Source organism: Ovis canadensis, chromosome 19 (genome assembly GCF_042477335.2).
Source record: "Ovis canadensis isolate MfBH-ARS-UI-01 breed Bighorn chromosome 19, ARS-UI_OviCan_v2, whole genome shotgun sequence".
Taxonomy (NCBI): Eukaryota; Metazoa; Chordata; class Mammalia; order Artiodactyla; family Bovidae; genus Ovis; species Ovis canadensis.
This window is the reverse complement of record NC_091263.1, coordinates 52,171,126-52,194,845: the sequence shown is the minus strand read 5'-3', so window position 1 is coordinate 52,194,845 and position 23,720 is coordinate 52,171,126. Positions and strand designations below refer to the sequence as shown.

The 23,720-nt window shown below is 44.7% G+C and overlaps 1 protein-coding gene across 2 annotated transcripts; it reads right to left on the bottom strand.

Moving 5' to 3' along the window:
- Positions 1-4,542: 4,542 nt before the first annotated feature.
- On the bottom strand, positions 4,543-23,488 carry PSMD6 (proteasome 26S subunit, non-ATPase 6). 2 transcript variants are annotated; one of them, XM_069561773.1, is made up of 8 exons: positions 23,199-23,488; positions 22,385-22,590; positions 19,508-19,653; positions 19,032-19,251; positions 18,814-18,922; positions 7,871-8,039; positions 4,904-4,981; positions 4,543-4,754 (listed from the first exon to the last, which is right to left on the bottom strand). In XM_069561773.1, the coding sequence occupies exons 1-8, from the start codon at positions 23,341-23,343 to the stop codon at positions 4,658-4,660; spliced, it is 1,170 nt and encodes a 389-aa protein (XP_069417874.1). In that variant the 5' UTR covers positions 23,344-23,488; the 3' UTR covers positions 4,543-4,657. The 2 variants fall into 2 exon arrangements, with proteins under 2 accessions (XP_069417874.1, XP_069417875.1); XM_069561774.1 differs by having other exon boundaries at positions 22,831-23,404.
- Positions 23,489-23,720: the final 232 nt, after the last annotated feature.

The following is a 23,720-nucleotide window of genomic DNA, read 5'->3' as shown; positions in this document are numbered from 1 at the left end:
CATTGGTGAGTGGGGTCCCATCCCCTGTGGTCCAGGCCCTCTAGATCCAAGGTGCCTCCTCCCAAGTTTCTTCAGTTCAGCTCAGTCTGGCCTTGAGTGCCACGGCTGCTCAGGTTCCTGGGGTGTGAGAGTTGTCCAAGGCCCCCAGGCCTAAGAAGACTTCACATTTGGTTTCTTTTGAAAGTTAGTCTTTCTTGTGCGGTGGATACAGTTCATTTCGTGTCCAGTGGTTTTGGGTGTACAGCCACGTGATTCACTTCCATATATGTCTTCCTCTTGGAATTGTCTGGCCCTGATGGTAGTTAAAGGCTGCTGAGCAGAATTGCTTGTGCTATATGCTTGCTCTTTGTGGATTATTATTGTACATATTTATGACCGTCCCTCTGTGAATACCAAGTTCCTAATTTACAAAATTCAGTTGAGAAATGTATTCATTGATACCAACGTTTAGGCACCAAAGAGTTCTCCTAGGCTGTTGGTCCTCTCTGCCGTCCTTCCCTTAGGATATTCATCAGTATATCTGTAGTTGCTGGAAGAGTTTTCATGCTTTTTTATTTCTCTGTGTTATTCCAGGGAATATTTGCTCATGCATGAGTGTGTATATGCATTTATATGTGTGACTATGCTTGTTTTACCATGTTTATCCACCCATCTGAAAATGGACACTTGAAGGTGCTTGCAGTTGTGTTGTTGTTGCAGGAAGGGTCCACAAGGCAGCAGCATCACCTCAGGCCCTGCTCTTGTCTTTGGCAACTGGATCCTCCAAGAGCTCTGCACCTGTAGGAGTGCAGTGTGCCAGGGCTTCTGTCTCATTATCTTTCCCCTTATCCTGCCCCCCACAGACAGATACCTCAGGTGCGATGCTGGGGATGCGTAGGAGACTATCCGTGGGAACCCCACATATTCTATGTATAGGACTGTGCTTGTTAACCCCAACCTTGTAATTTAGAAAACTCGGTTTGTAAATGTGTTCACTGGTACCAGTTTTTAGATTCTGCACATAGGAGTTTTCATAAGGTGTTGGTCCCTCTCTGTCTGACTTCCTGTACCTAATTAAGATCATCACCACAAGATGGTCACTTAAGATCATTCACATCGTTGGAAAAGGCATTTTGCCTGCTTTTTGATTGGCAGGTCCTATTCCAGTGTGTATGTGTTTTTGTGTGTATATGTATGTTCTACACACACATGTTTACCACGTTTATCCATACATCTCTGAGCATGAACTCTGGGGGCTTGCAGCTGTGGCTGGTGATAAATATTGCTGCAGTGAATGTTGGGACGTAGGTGTCATCTGGAACTACATTTGTTAACTTGGAGAGACTAAAGAGAAACCAGGAGTGAGAAGGCCAGATTATGTGGTAGACCTATTTTTAGTTTAAGAATCTCCATACTGTTTTTTTCCCTTCTATTACCAGGTTACATTCGCTGAAAACACGGTGGCAGCGTTTCTTTTTCTCCACACCCTCTTTGACTTGACTGATTGTAGATTTTTTAATGATACCCCTTCTGATTGGCATGAGGTGATACCTCAGTATTTTCATCTGTATTAGTCTAACAGTAATAATTAGTCTTTTTTGTCCTCCATTTTTCCTTTTGAGAAATGTTAAGGTTTGTCCTCATGTTTTAATTGTGTTTTTGCTTTTTTAAAAAGCATTATTGGAGCCTGCTGCTTTGCAGCGTTGTGTTAGTTTTTGCTGCACAGCAGCGGAAGAGCTGTAAGTGCACACACACCCCCTCCCTCCGAGCTCCGTTACACTGCGGCTTCCCGCTGCGCGTCAGTGCCACCGTCTCGGTTCATCCCAGCCCCCTGCTCTCTCGTTTTCCCAAGCGTGTGCTCTACTCTGCATCTCTCTTCCCGCCACGCAAATAGTTCCACCAGAAACTTAATAACACCCAGTTTTTGACAGTATTTCCTTTCCTAAAAGACTAGTAGTAAATTAAAATTTCACCTACAGCTCTTCTTTCTCAAAACATTTTTCTTAGTTATTCCATCGCAGTGTTATTCTAAGAAAGTCTGATGCCAAGATCTTCTATGCTATTGTATGGAAGATTAAAGTTTACTGTGGTGTGGTAAGACTACTCAGTGATTGACTGTCACTGGAATTTGATATTCCAACACAAAGTCTACGATACATTCAGAAGTCCAGGTTGGTGTCATGTCGTTTTGATGTGTATCTGCTTTCCTTTAAGACTCCATTTTGCAATAAATATTTTGAAAGTTAAAATAAATATTTTGAAAGTTAAATATTCATACGATTGTTCATCCCAGTGATGCACTTTCTACTTGAAGAGTACATTATGAATGAGATTTTGTTTTATGAAAGTGAGAAGTTTCCAGGTTTGAGTAAAAACACTGACCAAAAGGAAAAAAGCTTACCAATATTTAAAAGGGACTAAACACATAACCCTTAGCAAAGGAAACTATCATTTGATGAAAATCTTATTTTTGTATTGGGATGTGTACCCTTCAAGAGGAAAACCTCAAACATAAGACTTTAATTCTTTGAATGGCTTCTCCTAGATTAACAGAATCTGCTTACCATCAGCCCCAGGTATACAGTACAGATAGATGTAGGACCTGGACAGGAAACTTCCAGCAGCCACGGGGCCAGGTAGGTAGTAGGAGCTAACAGGGCAGGAACGGCAGCCCAGCATTAGCCTGACCTGCATTACAGCAGAGCTGGATAAGTGACTTTGAACTGTCTTTTTACATTTAGATGGCAGCCATGCATTTTTTTCCCAGAAATTTATTGGGTGGTGGGAGGGAGTTGGTGACAGTCTGCAAGCTGGAAGCCTCCTTTGGCATCATGAGTTGCTTTGGGTTTCTAAGCCTTCCATCAAATTTAAAATAACTCTCACTGGTCAAAAATCAGAGAAGCAAGGCTCAAAATCATCATTCTATGTAGTCTTAGTATGTAGCAAACATAAGTGATATCATCAGTTTGGAGTATGAATGTGGCTTAAGTGGCCCCAGCAACTATGTGTCGGCAGGTTTCTACCAACACTGGTAGTGATGCACTGAGAAGCACATGTTGAGTATACTGTTTACAGTTTGTAATGCTTTTATGTAAACGAACGTCATAATAAACTTGATAAACTGCAAGTGTACCACCGTGGAAACAGGCTGAAGGAAGTCTTTTCTTTCAGCATCAGATACCAGCATGAAGAGAGCAGAGATCAGGGCTTGGTTTTCTAGCTGCCGGGCTATCTGTCGTTTACTGTACGGCCTCGAAAGCCGGGACTCCCTCACCTCAGAATCGTATTGCTTATGCATCATGAGGCAACTTCCCTCAACATTTATCTGCAGGCTTGGTTTTCAGCTTCCCCATCTTGCACTGGGAATGAATAGCATTTCTTTCTTTTTTATTTAGTGTCTCTTACCTGTTCAGTTCAGTCGTTCAGTTGCCTCCGACTCTCTGTGACCCCATGAATCGCAGCACACCAGGCCTCCCTGTCCATCACCAACTCCCGGAGTTCACTCAGACTTACGCCCATCGAGTTGGTGATGCCATCCAATCCCTCCCAGCATCAGAGTCTTTTCCTCTCCTCTAATTTTAGGTGGTAGGGCTAAAATGGTTAAAAAACGCAAACATCCAGCCTACATTTCAGCTGAAATGCTTGCTCCGTGATCACTCCAGTCTAGGTGGTTTTACAGCGGGGAGCTGAGGGAAAGTTATTTTAAGAAACTGACATTTTAATGGCACTTTTCCCTTCTAGCATGAACTGCAATGAGGTAACTGGCTGAAAACAGAATCCTCCAGAAGGAACACAGTGATTGATGCCTATGTTGGCCTTAACGGACAGCACTGATTCCTATGGTTGTGGATTTTGTTAAGGGTACTTATATTTCCAGTTTCTTTAAGAAATTAGTGATCAAACTTGGTAAGGTTTCTAATGGCCTCTCACCCAGCTCCCTCAGCGGCCGCTCCTCCCTGTTGAGACTTCTAAGGCAATGCTTCTCCCACCTTGATCTTACAGTAAAATGCCATTTCGATTCTCTTGCTCTAGCAAAACTGCTCTTATCAAGATGACCCTTCAGCAAGCCTGGATGCTCTTGGTGAGCAAATCCAGCTTCTCCACAGGTATTCCACAGGAGCCAGCTCCAGGCCATGCTGACACCTGCGCAGTAAGGCAGTCTGGCCATTCCTCTCCTGAAAGCCTCCAGTGCCTCTCTTCCCCTCGGCAGTGGTGTAGATGGTCTCTCCTTCCTTTTTATTTAAAGTCACCTCACTGGAGAGGCTTCCATGACACCTGATAGAGAGCGTTTCACGCCTACTCATTTCACTGCCACCCTTACCGGGTTTTAGGTTTCTTTTCCATAGCACTTAACCCCATCTGATTCACTAAGTTTTAACTGGGAAGGTTCCCTATGCCTGTATGTTTTAGTGTCATCTCTTACTTTTGTTTTACTGAAGAGTCAGGATTTGAACTCAAGCAGTCTCGGTAAGTCTTATACCATAAACCAGAGATTCAAATGACGTAAACGCGACATTACTGGACCCTGTCCTTAACGCTGTGTATGTATAAGAAAAAAGGAAGTTGAAAGAAACAATGCAGTGTTTATTTTTTACACAGTTCAACTGGGCACAAAGTAAAGTAAGCTATAAAAATTCCCAATAATGATCTCTAAAGAAAACCCTTTGTGTATTTGGTTTTACATATTAATTACTCTAGAAAGTTTCTGAACTCTGTTTAATAGCAGATCTCCTTTCTTGATAGTTTCTTGGTACTGCCAGTTCTTGCTATCAGGTCTATAAATAAATTCAGGGAAAACATGAATTAGTTAGCAGTCACATTACTCCCTAACAATAGCTGACCTATTTTAAAAAGAAGGCACGCTTTTTTAAGAATGTCCTTTGTTATGATAAGTATTACAAATGATACAGAAACTTAAGAGTACCTGTTGGTTTCCACTATTTCATTCACTTTATCTATTTTGCAGTGTAGCCTCCCAGCAGCAATAAACCTGGAGAGTTCCCTAATTGAGAGAGAAGGGAAAAAGTGTTTAGCATGATAGAGTTGTTAAGTTACTGAACACACCCCTCAACAGCAGCGTGAGTGGAGACTCTCCGCCTTGTGACGTGGGGGAAAATGAAATCCTTAGATATCTACAAGAGCTGCATGAAGACAACTTTTCAGTAATACCGGAGAGAATATGTGGAAAGTTGACTCCTTTAAAATATCTATTTGTAATAGAACTAGATTGAATTTAGAGATTAATATAAGGAGTCCTCCTAATTAAGAAACATTGTGACAGATGACTCTCCCCAATACTACACTATCTTGCTCCTAGCACATAAACACCCAAAGTGCCATTTCAAGTTGGTGGAGAAACGTGGCTGAGAATGATGTGAAGGCAGCTTAACTCTCACAAATCCCAGAAACCAGGCAAGGAAAAAAATATAACTTAGTTATCTTAAATTAGTAAGAACTCTGTTTACAGAGCGTGCTCTATTCCTATACTCATTGAAAATACATTTGAGTCAGTCACTACAACAGCCATTCTTTCAACTGTTAGTTTTTGAATCACGTTACTGAGTGGCTTTAGGTAAACTGTAAACATTTTCTTAAAAGCTCACTGGTTCTAAACTCACCTGCGTTCACTTTCCAGGTACTCACACAGTTGCGTCTCCAGACTGCAGCTGAAACCCACCTGCACCTATTGTTCTGAGGCCTACTAAGATCCGCAGGCGAGCTGGGGCAACTCGAGAGGCAGCGAGGAGCGAGCACTGCCCTGGGCGTGAAGGCAGACTTGACTCGGTGTGCCCGCTGCTGAGGTAAGACGGGGGGCAACTGCTGCTTCCCCCGCCCAGCCTGCCCTTCATTTCCTCCCTAGACTCTTGGAGGCGGCTTCAGATGCACCGAGGTTAGCTGTGCCTGCTCGCCCTCCCTCCAGTAAGCCAGGCTGGTGCACTCTCCAATCTGCCTAAGTGTCCTCTTTCACTCTTCCTTCCTGTGAAAATCTTAAACATGCAATGACATCCACTCTCACGGCCCCCAAGAGCTATCTCAGCACAGCCTCCTTTCTGAAACGATAAAATTAACTATTTCCTGCCCTACATGGGGGCCTAAGTTCCATTCCCTAGATCCAAACCACGTTTTTGTTGTCTCCCTCTGTGCTAATCAAACATACCCCAAGACGACTCATCTTCTCCATGCCACCCAGATACTGCCTCATATACAGGTGTCCAGTAAGAATGAGCCGAATATTTGCTGTGTAAAGAGAACCTAAAAACCAAAAACCTAAAAACACCTACCAACAAAATTATGCAGTACAGCCCACGGGTATGGTTTCTAACCTTACACATGTCAGTAACAGTTGTGTCTATTCAAATAATGGCTTGGTCCTTTTCTCCACCAGTATCTTACTGAGTCTAAGGAAATGGAGAAACGAAGTACAAGTGTTCTTTGAACTTACAGAAAGATTTCGCCTAAACTCATTTTATCAGGTAAGAGACAAATTTAACAAGGAGTTTCTAGGTAACAACACAGTTCAGTCTGTGCTTGAAACCTCTGCCTCCAAAGCTGGGCTGAGAACATGAAGGGAAAAACTAAATAATTCAAATACCACTGTAATGGCCTCCAGCATACTGCCGCCTGTCTAACAATACTCCAGATTGAGCTGAGCCTCACCCTGCTCCCAAGGAGCAACCAATGGCCTTCTCACCACAACACTGTTAAGAAACAGCAGAGAAAGAACTCTCTTCATGCGCTGCTCACCACAGTGAGCGCCTCCAGTACGACCCCAAGAGGAACAACTCAGTGCCCCCACCACCAGACTTTCAGTTTCACCAAGAAAACCAAACCTCCCTGGAGAGTCCAGCCTTTTTACTTTGGTATGGATAATAAACTAGCCTCACTGCCCTTTGTCTTTCAAAGGAAGAGAATGAGGAAATTTCTGGCTCCATAATTTGGTATACTTTGTGTGTTTTACTGATTGTAAATATTAATCTAAACCAACCGATAAATATTCATGTGCGTGCTCAGGTGACTGAGGATGAAACGTACTGATGTCTGTAAGTTTCTCTGAAGTCGTTAAAAATAAGGTAAAGCAAATACAGTGTTAATAATGATAGAATCTTAAGAATATATAGAATTTGATGTATAAATCTTTACAATTTCTCCATGTTTGAAATTTTTCGTAATAAAACATTAGAAGAAACAAAATGGCTAAACAGAGTATGGTCTTTTAAAAATGAAATGCCTTAGAACGATTAGAAACTACTATATAAGCACCATGAGCCACTGCAGACTAATCCTCAACACTAATAGCTGAAGCTTGGGGGACCACTTCTAGCGAAATGCCACGTGGCCAGCGCCCCTCTGAATATCTACTTCGCCCCCGTCCCCTTGGTGTGTGATGACACACCCTGTTACCCGCAGGCTGCACATCCTCCAGTGCGCCCGCCCGCCCTCCTCCCGCTAGGCTGCAGCTGTGCATCTCTATGCACCATCTGATTATCGCTGTAGACTCACTTCTGTCTGAAATGACACATTTTTGTGCCCCAAAACTAGAATGAAACTCCATGAAGACAGACCTGGAATAATGCCAACCATACAGTAAGGGCTTAGTACCTATGTGATGAACCTTTGAATCAAAGGCTCAAAGTCTTCGATTTTTAGCAACCAAAAAATTGAAGACATTTTCACAAAAGGTAGGCCCTAACATGAAATGCAAGACAGTGAGTTTAGTCACTACTGTTGTAGCAGAGTGGATCTCAAAGGTGTAACAGAGACCACTTTGCTACCACAGCACCAAAGCAGAAATGCACAATGAGAAAATGTGTAAGTGGAGAAAGTACACCAGTTTACACATTCAAAGGTATAACTGTAAAGAATAAATTAACACGATGTTGTTCAAACTTACTGATCAATGAACTCCACACCAACACCAAAAGCTTCTGCCATATAGCCCAGGGTTAATGACCTGTACGATTCCAGCAGCTGGCTGTACGCATGAATTCGCATTTCTCTTACATAGTAGCGATAATGAGGCGCAAAAAGCCAGTCCTTTTTCATTTCCTGTTCCACAATAGCTGCAATGAATAAGATGACAAATTATAACAACCTCCCTTTGGATAAACTGATAAACTAGAAGGTGGATTTATAACACGATAAAAATTAATAGCCTTGATCTGTAAAGTGTACATAGAATATTAATGAGCAATCCACAGAAGTACAATCATTTTCCTGAATAATAGTACCTATCACCACTCTAAGTAATGAGGATGTGGTGGGAAACCACAAGATAAGATCTCTGCTGCCACAGCAACTCAATTTCCAAAGGGAAGAAGGGATAAATGAATAAACAAGGTAGGCTCCTAAAATAATAACAAGCTCTGTGAAGAAAATAAAACTTGACTAGTGACGTGAATAGCGACCAAAGACTCAGAGCCACACAGATGCAGCGGCAGAGCCCGGCGGGTTCAGGGGGCAGCAGGGGACGGCTATGCAGACAGGGAAGGTGAGCATGGAAGAGTCAAGCGTATACTTATTTCTGGCTAGAACAGATACAAATCCTTGTAGAATTTCTCCTTTTTTGAGTTTTTGGGTGGGGTGGGGAGGCATTCAAACGTTACACTTTGGCAAGGTGGAGATGGACTCTTTTATTAGATATCCAGATTGAAGATCCCAAGGCTTGGGTCTGGTGCTCGCTGGCAGGCTTGGGGCTGGAGACTCCCATTTGGAAATCCCTGCCATGCATATGTACTTGGTAACAGAATACAGGTAGAGATAAGGGCAATGACCGTGCCTAGGCCAGTTAGCCACTGAAAGGCCTAACAAAGGATAAGGCACAGTGGAGAAAATACAGAATTCAATACGCGGACATACTAAGGTGCTGCAAAAAGGTTAGCTGGCAGTTCTGAGGAGGTCCACCTATTAGATCTGCCACTTCGTATACAGTGTCCAACGCATGCTGCAGCTCAGTCACTTCAGTCGTGTCTGACTCTGCGACCCCATGAATTGCAGCACGCCAGGCCTCCCTGTCCATCACCAACTCCCGGAGTTCACTCAAATTCACGTCCATCGAGTCAGTAATGCCATCCAGCCATCTCATCCTCTGTTGTCCCCTTCTCCTGCCCCCAATCCCTCCCAGCATCAGAGTCTTTTCCAATGAGTCAACTCTTCGCATGAGGTGGCCAAAGTACTGGAGTTTCAGCTTTAGCATCAGTCCTTCCAAAGAACACTCAGGGCTGATCTCCTTCAGAATGGACTAGTTGGATCTCCTTGCAGTCCAATGGACTCTCAAGAATCTTCTCCAACACCACAGTTCAAAAGCATCAATTCTTTGGCGCTCAGCTTTCTTCACAGTCCAACTCTCACATCCATACGTGACCACTGGAAAAACCATAGCCTTGACTAAACAGACCTTTGTTGGCAAAGTAATGTCTCTGCTTTTGAATATGCTATCTAAAGGTTGGTCATAACTTTCCTTCCAAGGAGTAAGCGTCTTTTAATTTCATGGCTGCAGTCACCATCTGCAGTGATGTTAGAGCCCAAAAAGATAAAGTCTGACACTGTTTCCACTGTTTCCCCATCTATTTCCCATGAAATGATGGGACCAGATGCTATGATCTTCATTTTCTGAATGTTGAGCTTTAAGCCAACTTTTTCACTCTCCTCTTTCACTTTCATCAAGAGACTTTTTAGTTCCTCAACACATAAGAGCCACTTAAAAATACTTACTGACCCAATGCCCAGCTATTTGTATGGAGACATGTATAAATACTCATTATATTTTAGGAGAAAAGCTACTTAAAAATCCTGAAAAGCTACTTAGAAACCTGCATGTAAAATACACCTGCGTATACTTAACAGTGCTTCATGCCTGTGTCTCTGGACACAGATTCCCTTGGAACCTGAGCTCAGCAGCTGCCTCAAGAGAAAGAGCCCAGGCAAGCCAAGGATAGAGCGCCTCTTTATGTGATACATCTGAAAATTTTCCACGTATACAGAAAACCTCGGGGTTTTGAGGTGACTGTTACTTTCCACTTTTCAAAGTACGTAATGAATAAAAGTTCTGGGAGGATATGTAACTATCTTAAAATGATTCTGGAACAATTCTGTGTAATCTGTAATATGAATTTGGACATTAAGACCTTCTCAGATCGGTTTATTTGTAAACTTCTGAAAACTAGGTTTTACCTAGAAAAGGATGTTACTTCCTCTTTCAAATAAAAATTTCAAAGTACACAGTCTGAATACTTATCAAAGCAAAAAAGCTTATTAGAAAGCCAAGTAAATGCTACATAGTTCACTACACGGAGCAGACAGTAAATGATACAAATGATAACTGTTGTCAAAAGATTCATCTCTGTCCTTTGCATTTAAAATGCCTGGGAAATGAAGGGCAGTCCCAAGCCCGGCCCCTGCTGTTCCAGGGGTGCCCAAGGGCTGCTCTCCCTGCACCCCCACCTGCAGGTTGAGTAGGTCAGCAGACTGTGATACACACGCATCAAAATGCTACTCAGCAGGAAAATACAATGAACCACTGCGAAGAAATGGCAAGAACACGGACTTTAGTGCAAGAAACACACTAGTTGTACTACAAGGCTAGTAGTCAGCATGGTACTGACACAGAAAGACAGATCAATGGACCACAAAAGCAAGTCCAGAAATAAACAGACACCTATGACCAATTAATCTATGACAAAGGAGGCAAGAATATACAATGGAGAAAAGACCATCTCTTCGATAAGTGGTGCTGGACAGCTCCATGTGACAGGATGAAACTGGAACATTCCCTAACACCATACACAAAAATAAAATGGATCAAAGACCTAAATGTAGGAAAACACAGAACACTCTCTGACATAAATCACAGCACGGTCTTTTTTGATGACCCCCTAGAGTAAAAAATAAACAGGAGTTAATGAAAAGCTCCTTCACCTCAAGAAACCACAGAATGAAAAGACAAGCCGTAGAATGGGAGACATTTGCAAACAAAGCACCTACAAGGAGTCAATCTGCACAGCACACAGACAGCTCTCGCAGCTGTCTGTCAGAAGCCAAACTACCCAACCACAAAAGGGGCAGGATTTCCCTGGGTGGTCCGTGGTTACGACTGTGCTCTCAATGTAGGGGCAAGCCTTTGACCCTGGTCAGAGAAGATCCCACATGCCTGGCAGCCAAAAAAGAAAAAGTGGGGGCAGAAGATCTAAATAGACATTTCTCAGGGGAAGAAATACAGATGGCCAAGAGGCACAAGAAGCATCCGTAATTATCAGAGAAATGCAATCAGAACTACAGTAAGGCATCACCTCACACTGATCTGAACGGCCATCATCAAAATGTCTACAATAAATGCTGAAGAGGGTGTGGAGGAAAGGGAGCATTTTCACACTGTCGGTGGGAATGTAAACTAGTAACAGCCACTATGGAGCAGAATATGGGGTTCACTGAAAAAGTAAACATAGAACTACCATATGACCCAGCAGTTCCCCTCCTGGGCATATATATATTTGGCGAAAGCCATAATTGGAAAAGATACATGCACCCGAATGCTCACCGAAGCACTTTACAACAGGCAGGACAGGGAAGCAAGCTCTCTGTCAGCAGAGGGACAGACAGATATGAGTACATACACATATGGAATGTTACTTCAGCCACAAAAAAGAATGAACTAATGCCTTCGCCAGCAACGTGGATGGACCTGGAGATGATCACACGAAGTGAAAGAACTCAGAGGACAAAAAGCCTATGATACCACTTATGGGTAGAATATGAAAGTCCATGCAAAGGACCTCATTTACAAAACACAAAGACTCACAGACTGTGATAACCAGGACAAACTTCTGGTTACTAAAGGGGAAAGGTGGGTTAGGGGGAGGGGAGGCATACATTAGAAGGTTAGAGTTTACACACACAGTAATATATTACATGTATTTTACAAACAGAAGACTGACAAGGACCTACTGTGTAACACAGATAACTCAACACTGTAATAACCAGACAGGAGAAAATCTGAAGCAGTATACATATATGTATCATGTAATCAGTTTGCTTAATACCAAAAACACCACTGGGTAAATCAGCTCTACTCCAGCACACAATAAATATTTAAACTTAAAAGAGACATCAACAGGATTACCTTCAGGCCTGGGTGACCTGGGACGCGGTCACCTTCCTGGAGCCTGAGCAGCCTGTTGCCAAGGCAGCACGGGGCTGGAGCTGAGGGAACGGGGGAGATGTGCCTGCAGAGGAGTCCCCCTCCCCTGGCCCCTCAGTGCCTGGTCCCCTGTGAATGGGACCCCCATCTCCAGATCTGGGAGGGGGGCCCTCCGAGAGCTCAGTCAAGCCTAGAACACCCACATCACGGTCGAGCCGCTGGGCAGGAAGAGCTCAGGCATGTCACCTGGTCTCCAAGCCTCCCAGCGCTGAGGCTCCCACCGGCAGCTTCCCTCCTTGGAGCTGCCCTACCCAAGTACTACAGCACCCTCAGGAGCACAGTTCAGGGAGGTCTTGGGACTTTGGGGAGTGCAGGAGAAGGGGAAAGAAGTAAAAAGACCCGAGCCCTGGCACATTCCACTCTAATCTACAACCCCGGAACACAGCTTTCTCTAGGGGTCCAACTGCCCAAGAAACTGGAGGGCGGGGGGGGGGCGGGGGGGGGGGGATGAAGGACTGCTGCCCCCTGGTGGACGTTTCCTGTAACAACAACCTGAAAACTGGTTAACAGATAACCAAGGGAAGCTTTCATGCAAAGACGGGCACGATCAAAGACAGAAACAGTATAACCTAACATAAGCAGAAGACATTAAGAAGAGGCGGCAAGAATTTACTGAAGAACTATAAAAAAAGATCTTAATGAGCCAGATAACCACGATAGTGAGATCACTCACCTAGAACCAGACGTCCTAGGCTGTGAAGTCAAGTGGGCCTTTAGGAACCATCACTGTGAACAAAGCTAGCAGAGGTGATGGAATTCCAACTGAACTATTTCACATCCTAAAAGATGATGCTGTGAAAGTGTTGCACTCAATGTGCCAGCAAATTTAGAAAACTTAACAGTGGCCACGGGACTGGAAAAGGTCAGTTTTCATTCCAATCCCAAAGAAAGGCAATGCCAAAGAATGCTCAAAGTACCGCACAACTGTGCTCATTTCACATGCTAGTAAGGTTATGCTCAGAATCCTTCAAAGTAGGCTTCAGCAATATGTGAACTGAGAACTTTCAGATGCACAAGCTGAGTTTAGGAAAGGCAGAGGAACCAGAAATCAAATTGCCAGCATCAGCTGGATCACAGAGAAAGCAAGGGAACTCCAGAAGAACCTCTATGCCTGCTTCACTGACTGTGCTGAAGTCTCTGACTGTGGATCACAGCAGACTGGGGAGCACTCTTAAAGAGGTGGGAAAAGCAGACCACCGTAGCTGTCTCCTGAGAAACCTGTATGCAGATCAAGAACAACCAGTTAGAATAGAACCTTCCATGAAATGACTGACTTGTTCAAAATTGGGAAATGAGTATGACAAGGCTGTATACTGTCACCTGTTTATTTAACTTATAGGCAGAGTATATCATGCGAAATGCTGGGCTGGATGTATCACCAGCGGGATCAAGATTTCCAGGAGAAATATAAACGACTTCAGATATGCAGATGATACCACTCTAATGGCAGAAAGTAAAGAGGAAGTAAAAAGCCTCCTGATAAGGGTGAAAGAGCAGAGTGACAAAGATGGCTTAAAATTCAACATTAAAAAAAACTACAATGATGACACTGGGTTCCATCACTTCATGTTAAATAAAAGGGGGAAAAGTGGAAACAGTGACAGACTTTATTTTCTTGGGCTCCAAAATCACTGTGGATGGTGACTGCAGCTATGAAATTAAAAGATGCTTGCTCCTTGGAAGGAAAGCTATGACAAACCTAAACAGCATATTAAAAATCACAGACATCACTTTGCCAACAAAGGTGCGTATGATCAAAGCTGTGCTTTTTCCAGTAGTCATGTATGGATGTGAAAGTTGGAACCATAAAGAAGGCTGAGCGCCAAAGAATTGATGCTTTAGAACTGTGGTGCTGGAGAAGACTCTTGAGAGTCCTTTGGACAGCAAGGAGATTAAACCAGTCAATCCTAAAGGAAACCAACTCTGAATATTCATTGGAAGACCTAATACTGAAGCTCCAATACTTTGGCCGCCTGATGTGAAGAGCTGACTCATTGGAAAAGACCCTAACACTGGGAAAGACTGCAGACAGGAGAAGGGGGCGACAAAGGAGGAGATGGTTGGATGGAATCACCAACTCAGTGGACAGGAGTTTGAGTAAACTCCAGGAGATGGTGAAGGACAGGGAAATGTGGTGTGGTACAGTCCATGGGGTGGCAAAGAGCAGCACACAATTTAGCAACTGAACAACAGTATGTAAAATAGGTAATTCACAAGGACCTAATAAATAACAGAGGGAACTCTACTCAACACTCTGTGATAACCTAGATAGGAAAGGAATCTGAAGAGGAATACATGAATCTATCTCTGTAACTGAATGAGGTTGCTTAACACCAAAAACAAACACCACTGTGTAAATTATCTCTACTCCAGTATACAATAAAAATAAAATTTGAAAAGAAAACAACAGAAGTATCAACAGTATTCCCCTCAGGCCTGGGGACCTGGGCTGCAGTCACACCCCTGAAGCCTGAGCAGCCTTGGGACCCAAGGCTGGACTGAAGTGGGGCTGAGGGAGCTGGGGAGGATGTACCAGCAAACGAGCCCCCTCTGGACCCTGAGTGCCAGGTCCCCTGTGGATGGGACCCCAATTTCCAGATCCAGGTGGGCCCTCCTAGAGCTCAACCAAGCCTAGTGCACCCCAGAACAGTGGAGCCTCTGGCCTGAAAGCGCTCTCCATGTCACCTGGCCTCTGAGTCTCCTGGGGTGGGCTCCCACTGCCAGCCTGCTTCCTGAGTTACCCCACCTAAGCGCCACAGCACCCCAAGCAGGGCAGGTTGGGGAGGCTTGAGATTTCTCTTGACGGGGGTAGGGGGGTGCAGGATAAGGGGGAAGTCATGAGATCAGAACTGTGGTCCATTGCACTCTTATCAAAAACCCGGAACACGACTTTCTCTAGGGCTCTGATTGCCCAAGGAACCCGAGAGGGGCATGAAGAAGTGCTGCCACCATGTGGACATTTCCACAACAACAATCTGAAAACAAGCAAGAAGGAAAGCTGCTCAGGTGTCTGACTCTGCGACCCCATGGACTATACAGTCCATGGAATTCTCCAGGCCAGAATACTGGAGTGGGTAGATGTTCCCTTCTCCAGGGGATCTTCCCAAACCAGGGGTCAAACTCAGGGCTCCCACATTGCAGGCTGATTCTTTACCAGCTGAGCCACCTGGCAAGCCCAGTGCATACTGGCAACTCTTCAAATTCACAAGGCCTGCTGGGCTGAAAAGGACATCTGCCCTTTAAGCAATGTCCTAGGGCAGGTAATCAGAAAACAATTCAAAGCATGCTGGACCTTCAACAAGTCAATCTTAAGGGATCAGTTTAAGGTACGTTGCCTTCCCCCCCCCACCCTTTACTGAAAGCACATGAAAATATGCTCCATATTGCTAATTATTCAAGAAATAATTAGCACCAGTCTGACTGGTCATCATCAAAAAGACTACAAACAGCATACGTGTGTTCAGATGGCAGAGTTGCTCTGCTGTGAGCCTGAAACAATCACATCTTAGTCATCAGTTCAACTCCAAAATAAAGTAAAAAGCTTAAAAAAAAAAAGGACCACAAACAGTAAATGTGGGAGAGTGCATGGAGAATAGGGAGCTGCCTGTCCTTTGGGGGACAGTGCAAATTGTAACAGTCACCAGAAGGGGCACAATGGAGCTCCTTAAAGAAACTAAACACGGGGCCGCCTCATGGCCTGTTCTCCTGGGCCGTGAGGCGGAGAAAAGCCTCACTTCAGAAAGACAGCATCCACCGCAGCGCCATTTACATTAGCAACCAGTCCATCCTAACGGAGAGCAGCCCTGGGATTTCTTCGGAAGGACTGATGCTAAAGCTGAAACTCCAGTACTTTGGCCACCTCATGAGAAGAGTTGACTCATTGGAAAAGACCCTGATGCTGGGAGGGATTGGGGGCAGGACGAGAAGGGGACGACAGAGGACGAGATGGCTGGATGGCATCACCGACTCGATGGACATGAGTTTGGGTGAACTCCGGGAGTTGGTGATGGACAGGGAGGCCTGGCGTGCTGCGATTCATGGGGTCGCAAAGAGTCAGACACAACTGAGTGACTAAACTGAACGGAACAGGATGCACCCAAAAGCTCCAGGGAAGACGGATGGATCAAGAGAGCGTTTCATACATGTACAATGAAGTATGACTCAGCTGTAGAAAAGGATGAGTTAATGTCATTTCCAGCAGCAGCATAGCCCTGGTGATGATCACAGTAAGCGAAGGAAGTCAGACAAAGAACGACAAAAAGCCTATGAGATCACTTACTGGTCTAATCTACAGACTGATAATGAACTCATTTACAAAACAAAATCAGGCTCAAGAGACTTAGCACTGACACTTCTGGCTACCAAAGGAAAGGGGGGTTGGATAAATTAGGGACTTGGGAAGAACACACACACACACTACTGTCAGACAGTAAACAACCCACAAGGACCTGCTGTGCGGCACAGGGAGCGCTACTCAATACCCTGTGATAACCTATGTGAGCAGAGAGAGAAAGGAGGAATGTACACGTGTGTGTAACTGAATCACTCTGCTATGCCGCTGAAACTAACACCACTGTAAATCAACTACACTCCAACAAAGCTTTTTTTAATTTTTAAATATCTGGGCAATGAGTAAATTTGGTACGTATCCCATTCGTCTCAAATTACAGACACTTCCATGAAGCACTCAATGACACACAGGCACTGTGCTCACGTCAAGATCATTACAAAGAAAAAAAAAGTAAGGTCTGCTCCTAATAACTCTGGGTAGCAGTAGAGAAAAATTGCAATAAAGCATCCCAGAATAATTTGTTTTCAAAACAAGGCATGGAGATATTCAAAACCATTATATATCACTGCACCCACTAAGATGCCTATAATCAAAAAAATACACCATTAACATGTATCACGGTGGGGGCTGGGGGGACGGGACTGGGACTGACGCACTGCTGGTGGTAATGTAAAATGGTGTAGCTGCTCTAGAGAACAGTCTGGCAGTTTCTCAAACAGTTTCTCAAATAGTTACCATATGACCCAGCCATTCCATTACTAGGTATACACCCAGGAGAAAGTATACACTATGTCCATACAAAAACCTGTATATAAACATTCATTACAACACTGTCTAGGACAACATCCATCACCTGAAAAATGGATACAGCCTGTCTCCATGCAGTGGTGTCACGCAGCTGTGACCTGAGGAAGCTCTGCTGCGTGCTACAGCACCCACGACAGTGAAAGCATCATGCAGCAGAAGGGGCTGAGCACAAAGGCTCTGCGTAAATCCACTTACGCGCCATGTCCGAAATAAGCAAATCCATGGAGACAGACAGACAAGGGGCTGCGAACAGGAATGGAGGTGACCGCCAGTGGGTACAGATCATCTTCTGGGTGATGAAGATGTCCTGCAACCAGTGGTGCGGTTGCGCACCTTGTCAATAGAGGGGGCATAAAATAAGAGCACCGGGAATGCAGAGACAGGGTTTATTAAAAACCTCTATGGCTGAAGGAATAAGGGGAAACCTCCACATTTGAGCAGAATATGGACCATGGTATCCATAGCCATAAAAAAGGGAAAAGGGCAATTCCACACTTCAACTGTGTGGGCAAACACGAGAAGACAGGACCACGCAGGTCCTTCCACATCTGAGGAGCCCTGTTCCCACACCGCACAAAAGGCAGTATGAAGCCCCATGGGGCTTCCCAGGTGGCTCAGTGGTGAAGAATCCACCTGCCAGTGCAGGAGACACAGGTTCAATCCCTGGGTTGGGAAGATCCTGTGGAGGATGAAATTGCAACCTACTCCAGAATTCTTGCCTGAAAAATCCCATGGACAGAAAGAGCCTGGCAGGCTACAGTCCATGGAGTTGTAGAGAGTCAGATTTGACTGAGCGCACACACGTGAATTCCCACAAGGCAGCCGAACTTTCTAGGCATGGAGAAAGCACGCCGTAAGCACTGGGCCAACACCCACTGTGAAAATAAAAGATTGTCATTTGGAGTCCACCTTTCCCAAGTTTTGTAAATGCTGCCTATTTCTATTAACAAAATACCTTCTGAAACTTGAAGCAGACAAGAGAATTATCAATGCCAAGTTGTTTTAAGTTTTAGGAAAATCTGGGAAGGAACCCTGGGTTGAACACCACAAGCACATTCAGCAGATTTTCTCAACCAACATCCCTTGAAAATGATTTGCAAATCAGCACAAAGACTCAGCTAATGCACAGCCAACTCAATTGAAAGGAGAGTCAAATTTCCATACATCTGTCCCCAAAACACTCAATGCTTACAACCATTTGCTCACTCCTGCTCAGGAGTCAGGCATACTTCCTCGGCAGAGAACCAGACAGCTGATCTTTCTAGCTGGTGAGGCCACAGAACTGTCATGTATTTTTCTGTGTTCTGTTTTGTTAAAAACAGCCTTAAAAAAATGTAAACATCAATCTTACCTTGTGGACCACACAAAAAGATATTCAATCAAAGTCTAAACAAGAATGAGCAAAAGATTAGCCACACTGACCCCAGAACAACAGATATCTCTGCACACTGTATTTTTCGTGTATGTGGAAAATCGTCTAAGGCTATCCATAGACAGAGTGAGGAATGATGAAGACAGCCCAAACAAGCAACGCTGTCCTTACCTAGCGACTGGAAGAAAACAGAATAGCGGCATTCGTAGAGCGAGAACAGGTACTGGCGGGCGGCCGGCAGGCCGTGCAGCACCTCCAGGATCTCTGCTCCTTTAACCACCTAGGGGTCGTTCCAAAAGACAAGCGCAAGCTTTAGTGAGTATGCTTTGTTTATTTTGGAAAAGCATGCTATATCCTCTGAACCTGAGCACAAAAGATTCCATCATTACCTTTTCCCTGAGGTCTGGTCTTTCTAAGGCAATCATGCTGACATAGACGGTGTAAGTCACAAAGGTTTTATAATCCATGAGTTCATAGGATGTAAATGTTGAAACTGTGTCAAGGAAGAGTTCAGCTGCCTGTTTGAAATCACGAATAGCTACACAATAAAGACCTTGATATACTTTTAGGCGGTTCCTCCGGTCCCAATCTCCTCCTTCCTCTATCAAGCTATAAAATTAAAACAAAAGTCATACTCTGGAAATAAACAGTGCTTTTTGCAAGCTTTGTATTATTATTAAAGAGAGAAAAACTTGTCACAACTTAAACCAAAAACTAATATATAAAGAGAATAGTTTCCTAAATAAGTACATTAACTATTTGACCAAGTGTACCAGTTGGAAACAAAAGAAACAGATTTCTGCTATCAATTTCTTATCATAGCATCGCAATTTAGAGGGAATATATCCCCACCACTAAAACGTACGTTTTGGCCTTTTCTGTATTTCGAGTGATGAGGTCATTATCCATGTAAAATAAACCAATTCTAAGGAGATAGAACACAATGTCCAGTCGGTGACCCAGCGCCACGGTTTTGTCATATGTCTTGCGAAAGGCTGTCAGAGCACCTTCCTGCCAAGAGAACAAAGCGAACAGGTGAGGAAAGGTTAGGTGTTGTGAAAGCTACAGCTTTTTCGGATTTTCTAAGCAAAAAGTGGGGGGGAGAGGTAGGCGTGGAGTCAGGAGAGTACAGCCGTGAGGTGGTAACTGCTGACGCTGGGTGGTACCTGTTCTCTCCACGCGTACAAAGTGTAAGAAATACATCAAAAAAAAAAAAAAGAGATACATCAAATGTGTCTAAGCATATACTTATATTCTAGGAAAAACCACCACATTCATAACTTGTTCACCACTGTTTCAGTATTCTTCTTTGTCCTATATATTCCATATTTTTCCTCTAACAATTACAATACGTTACTTTTACTCTCCTGTAAATTATCAATCCTAACAACTAAAGAGTATTAAAAAATTTTACCGTAATCACTCTTAGAATGCAACGGATTATTTGAATATACAGTTCCATCTCAAATCACTGTGGGACGGAAAGTTTTCACTGCTTTAAGAACATGAATATGGGAGACTCCCCTGGCAGCCCAGTTAGGATCAAGGCTCTGCGCTCCCGCTGCTGCGGGAATGGGCTCAACCCCCAGTTCAGGAACCAAGATCCCACAGGCTGTGTGATGTGGCCAGACAACAAAGAACAAAAAAACAACAACAAAGAAAAAAGAAGAAAGAAAACGAGGTGAGCCTGTGACATCCTGTTGTATGAGAAAATAGGGAAGACCACTGAGATCATGTCAAAAGGACAAAAAATCCATCTTAAGGGAACTTACACTAACAAATCTGTAACAAACTGAGCACCAAAAATACTAATGACTGTGATCAATACAGCACAGTGAGAAATAAAAATCCACCAAGTCGATTATTTAGTAACTAAAATAAAATATTAAAAAAGTAGGGCTTCCCTGGTGGCGCAGTGGGTAAGGATCCACCTGCCAACGCTAGACACACGGGTTCGATCCCTGGTCTGGGAGGATCCACGCGTGCCACACGGCAACTAGACCAGTGCGACACAACTGCTGAGGCGGAGAGCCCTGGAGTCCACGCTCCTCAAGAGAAGTCACCACAACAAGAGGTGGCCCCTGCTCGCTGCAGCTAGAGAAAGCCCACACAGCAGCGAAGACGCAGCACAGCCACCGGCAAATCAAGATTAGACAGACAGTAAACTGGAGGAAAAGAAAACTCTTCATTTTAGAAGAGTGCTATTTCATTAACATGGACTACATTATTAGAACATCACCAATGGACAAAATGTGGATTCAAGCATATCCTTGTTGAAATTCCTCAAGGCCTGAATTGAAAGCTCTACGTTTCTCATTCATTCATAATACTGCATCCTGTTTAAAACCAAACCAAAGCAAAGCACACACACCACCTACAAAAGCCACAAACTATTAGCTATATTTTAAACTGTTCCGTATTTTTCAACTTTTACAATGACCAGATCTTAAATCTATAGTCAGCAGGGGGAAAAAACAAAAACAAAAAAACTTATGTTAAATTTAAATAATAATAGTTCAGATCATTTAACATTTCAGCACTTTGCCAAGGTACCAGTCTAACTCCTGTGCCCCTGGGAACTATCATTATTCCTATTTAATAGCTGAGGAAACTCATCCAGTTAAGTAAATCATGATTACTGAAGCCAGAAACAGAACTCAGGCAATCTGACCCAAGAGTCCATAGTATTCAATTTTTTAAAGTTAATGCCATGTTATCCATTATCGAAACACTTCAGGGTACACTGCTTACAATTAAGGACATCCAAAGCCATCCTCTTAACCACTATTATACAATAACTAGGTTAAAAAATTTAAAAGACCCAATACTTGCAGGTGCCCCTCTTATGCCCTGATAGTATAAGTTAGGTTGGCTGCTGGGCTGAAGAACAGTCACAAAGACTGTTCTCTGTCCCTGAGATTTCATCTCAGCATACACGCTGGAGAGACAAGCATATACACAGAGGCACACACAAGCATATTTTTACAACAGCAGCCTATCTTAGCAAAAACAGCTGAAAACACCACACAGGTCCAACCACTGAATAGCTAAATAAAGCGCAACATCACCCTACTACAATGGGCTACTAACCAGCAGTCAACCAGAATAAGCAAGAGCTAAGCACACTAACATGGATGGTCGCGCAGACAGAATTTTGAAAGAAAAACTAAACAGGACTGCATGAGGACACTTTGATACACTTTAAAACAACCTTTTTAAACCAATACTGCCTAATTTCTACAAGTACATCCATGTGACTACAAATGTACAATAAGAGAATTAAAAGATAATATCTCAGGAGGCAGAAAAAAAGAAAGAGCAAATAAAACTTCAGCATTAACTCTAAGATTTTAGTTTCTTACAAGGAGACAATTACTTGCGTAAACAGTAATTTTTAAAATGCACCAGAACCAATGCTTCCCAACCAAGACACGTTACGAAAGTAAACTACAGAAAACATCCAGGTTTGGCAAGATCAGCAGACAAGGATGTCTGCACACGCACTTCTCTGAATCACAGGGAGAGATGGGGAAGAATACACACCAGGCTGCTGTCTGGGGGGCCGATGAGAGCAACAGTGTAGAGAAAACTATTCACTTTTTCTTCATTTCTGCACTGACTCACTAGTTCAGGTAAGCAGATTACCTGTGCAGTTTTTGGAAGGGGGTAGTTAATGTTTAAAATGAGACCCTGAACAGTGCCCATTTCAGGCTACACACACAGGAGAGACCACCTCACCCACCTTGTCGCCTATCCGGCAGAGGTACTCGGCCTTTGCCATCATCGCGTCTCGGATTTCGCTCTCCCCCAGATTCTTCTCTGCATCCTCCAGCTCCTCATCCAAACGTTTCAACTCGTCTTCGTTTGCCTTCTTCATTTTGTTGAGCAGGTCTACGTCCATCTGCCACTCCAGGGACTTACACAGGGCTTCGTAATAAGGAGCCATGTCTGAGAGAGAGCAAGAGGGGTGTGACTTAAGCGTGGGCCTCCCACCCCTACTCCACCCCCATCTTCCTCCCACACAAGCTGTGAAGTCGTCCGCCGGACCCCTGCCCACTAGCAGGAAAGGGCTGGGCACCACGAGGTGCTTGCTACTGGGAGGCCAGCATCAGGACCAGGCCTGTCACCGCCGCCCTCTCCTAGGGCCGGGGATAGGGCAACCCTCGGCTTTTTCACAGCCACACACACCTCAGACTCGTGCACTTAAGGCTATAGCGTCCGCTGCCATCACTACTGGGAAGGGCAGAAGGAACCGATGCCAAGTTTCCCCTCCACCGGCAATGCTAAAGTCCCCGAGAACAGTCGCTAATGACAAGTAGCCCTGTCTCTGGCTCGGGGCTCAACACCTCGGGATCCCCCCAACCTGGTCCCAAGGCGGGAGGCGCACAGAGCCGCACACCACTCTGAAAGCCTGGAGGTGCTGAGAAAATGAAAGCCCCGAGGTGCGGATAAGCCAGGTCTGCTCTCGGGGTCCCCGTCGGGGTAAACCCCTCAGGCTCGGGAGCGCGGGGCCGCCCGGGCCTAGGCCGCTGACTCGGCGCTCCCGCGGGCCTCACTGTTATCGCGGACGGCTGCCATCAGCTCGTCGCGGACCGCCGCGTCCCCGCGGTGCTCGGGCAGGCTGAGCAGGAAGCGCAGCTGCGCGATGCGCAGGTCCGGGTTCTTGGGCAGACCCTCCTCTTCCAGGTTCTCCAGCGGCATCTCGGCAGCGACAACAGCGGTTCCGAACAGACGGCAACTCACAGCCGAGACCGGCGGCGGCGGCGGCGGCGGGGGAAGTAGGAGGAGACTCCGACTGCGCCGGGACGCCTCCAGCTCGGCTTCCGGTCCCAGCTCCGCCTCCGCCCGCAGCGCCCCTTGCTGGACACTCCCGTATATGCTCACCCGTCCCCGCGGTTTTCCCCCACTCTCAGCTAGGAGAGTCCCAGGGAGGGTGGTACCCACCTCCAAAGTTGGATTTCCTGAACCACTTTCTCCCTCCATTTTTTAGCTATTTCATTTTCCAATCCGTTTGTAATTAAGAGACTGGCAATCTTGAGAATTTTGAAACTATAATAATAACAACAGTAACAACCACC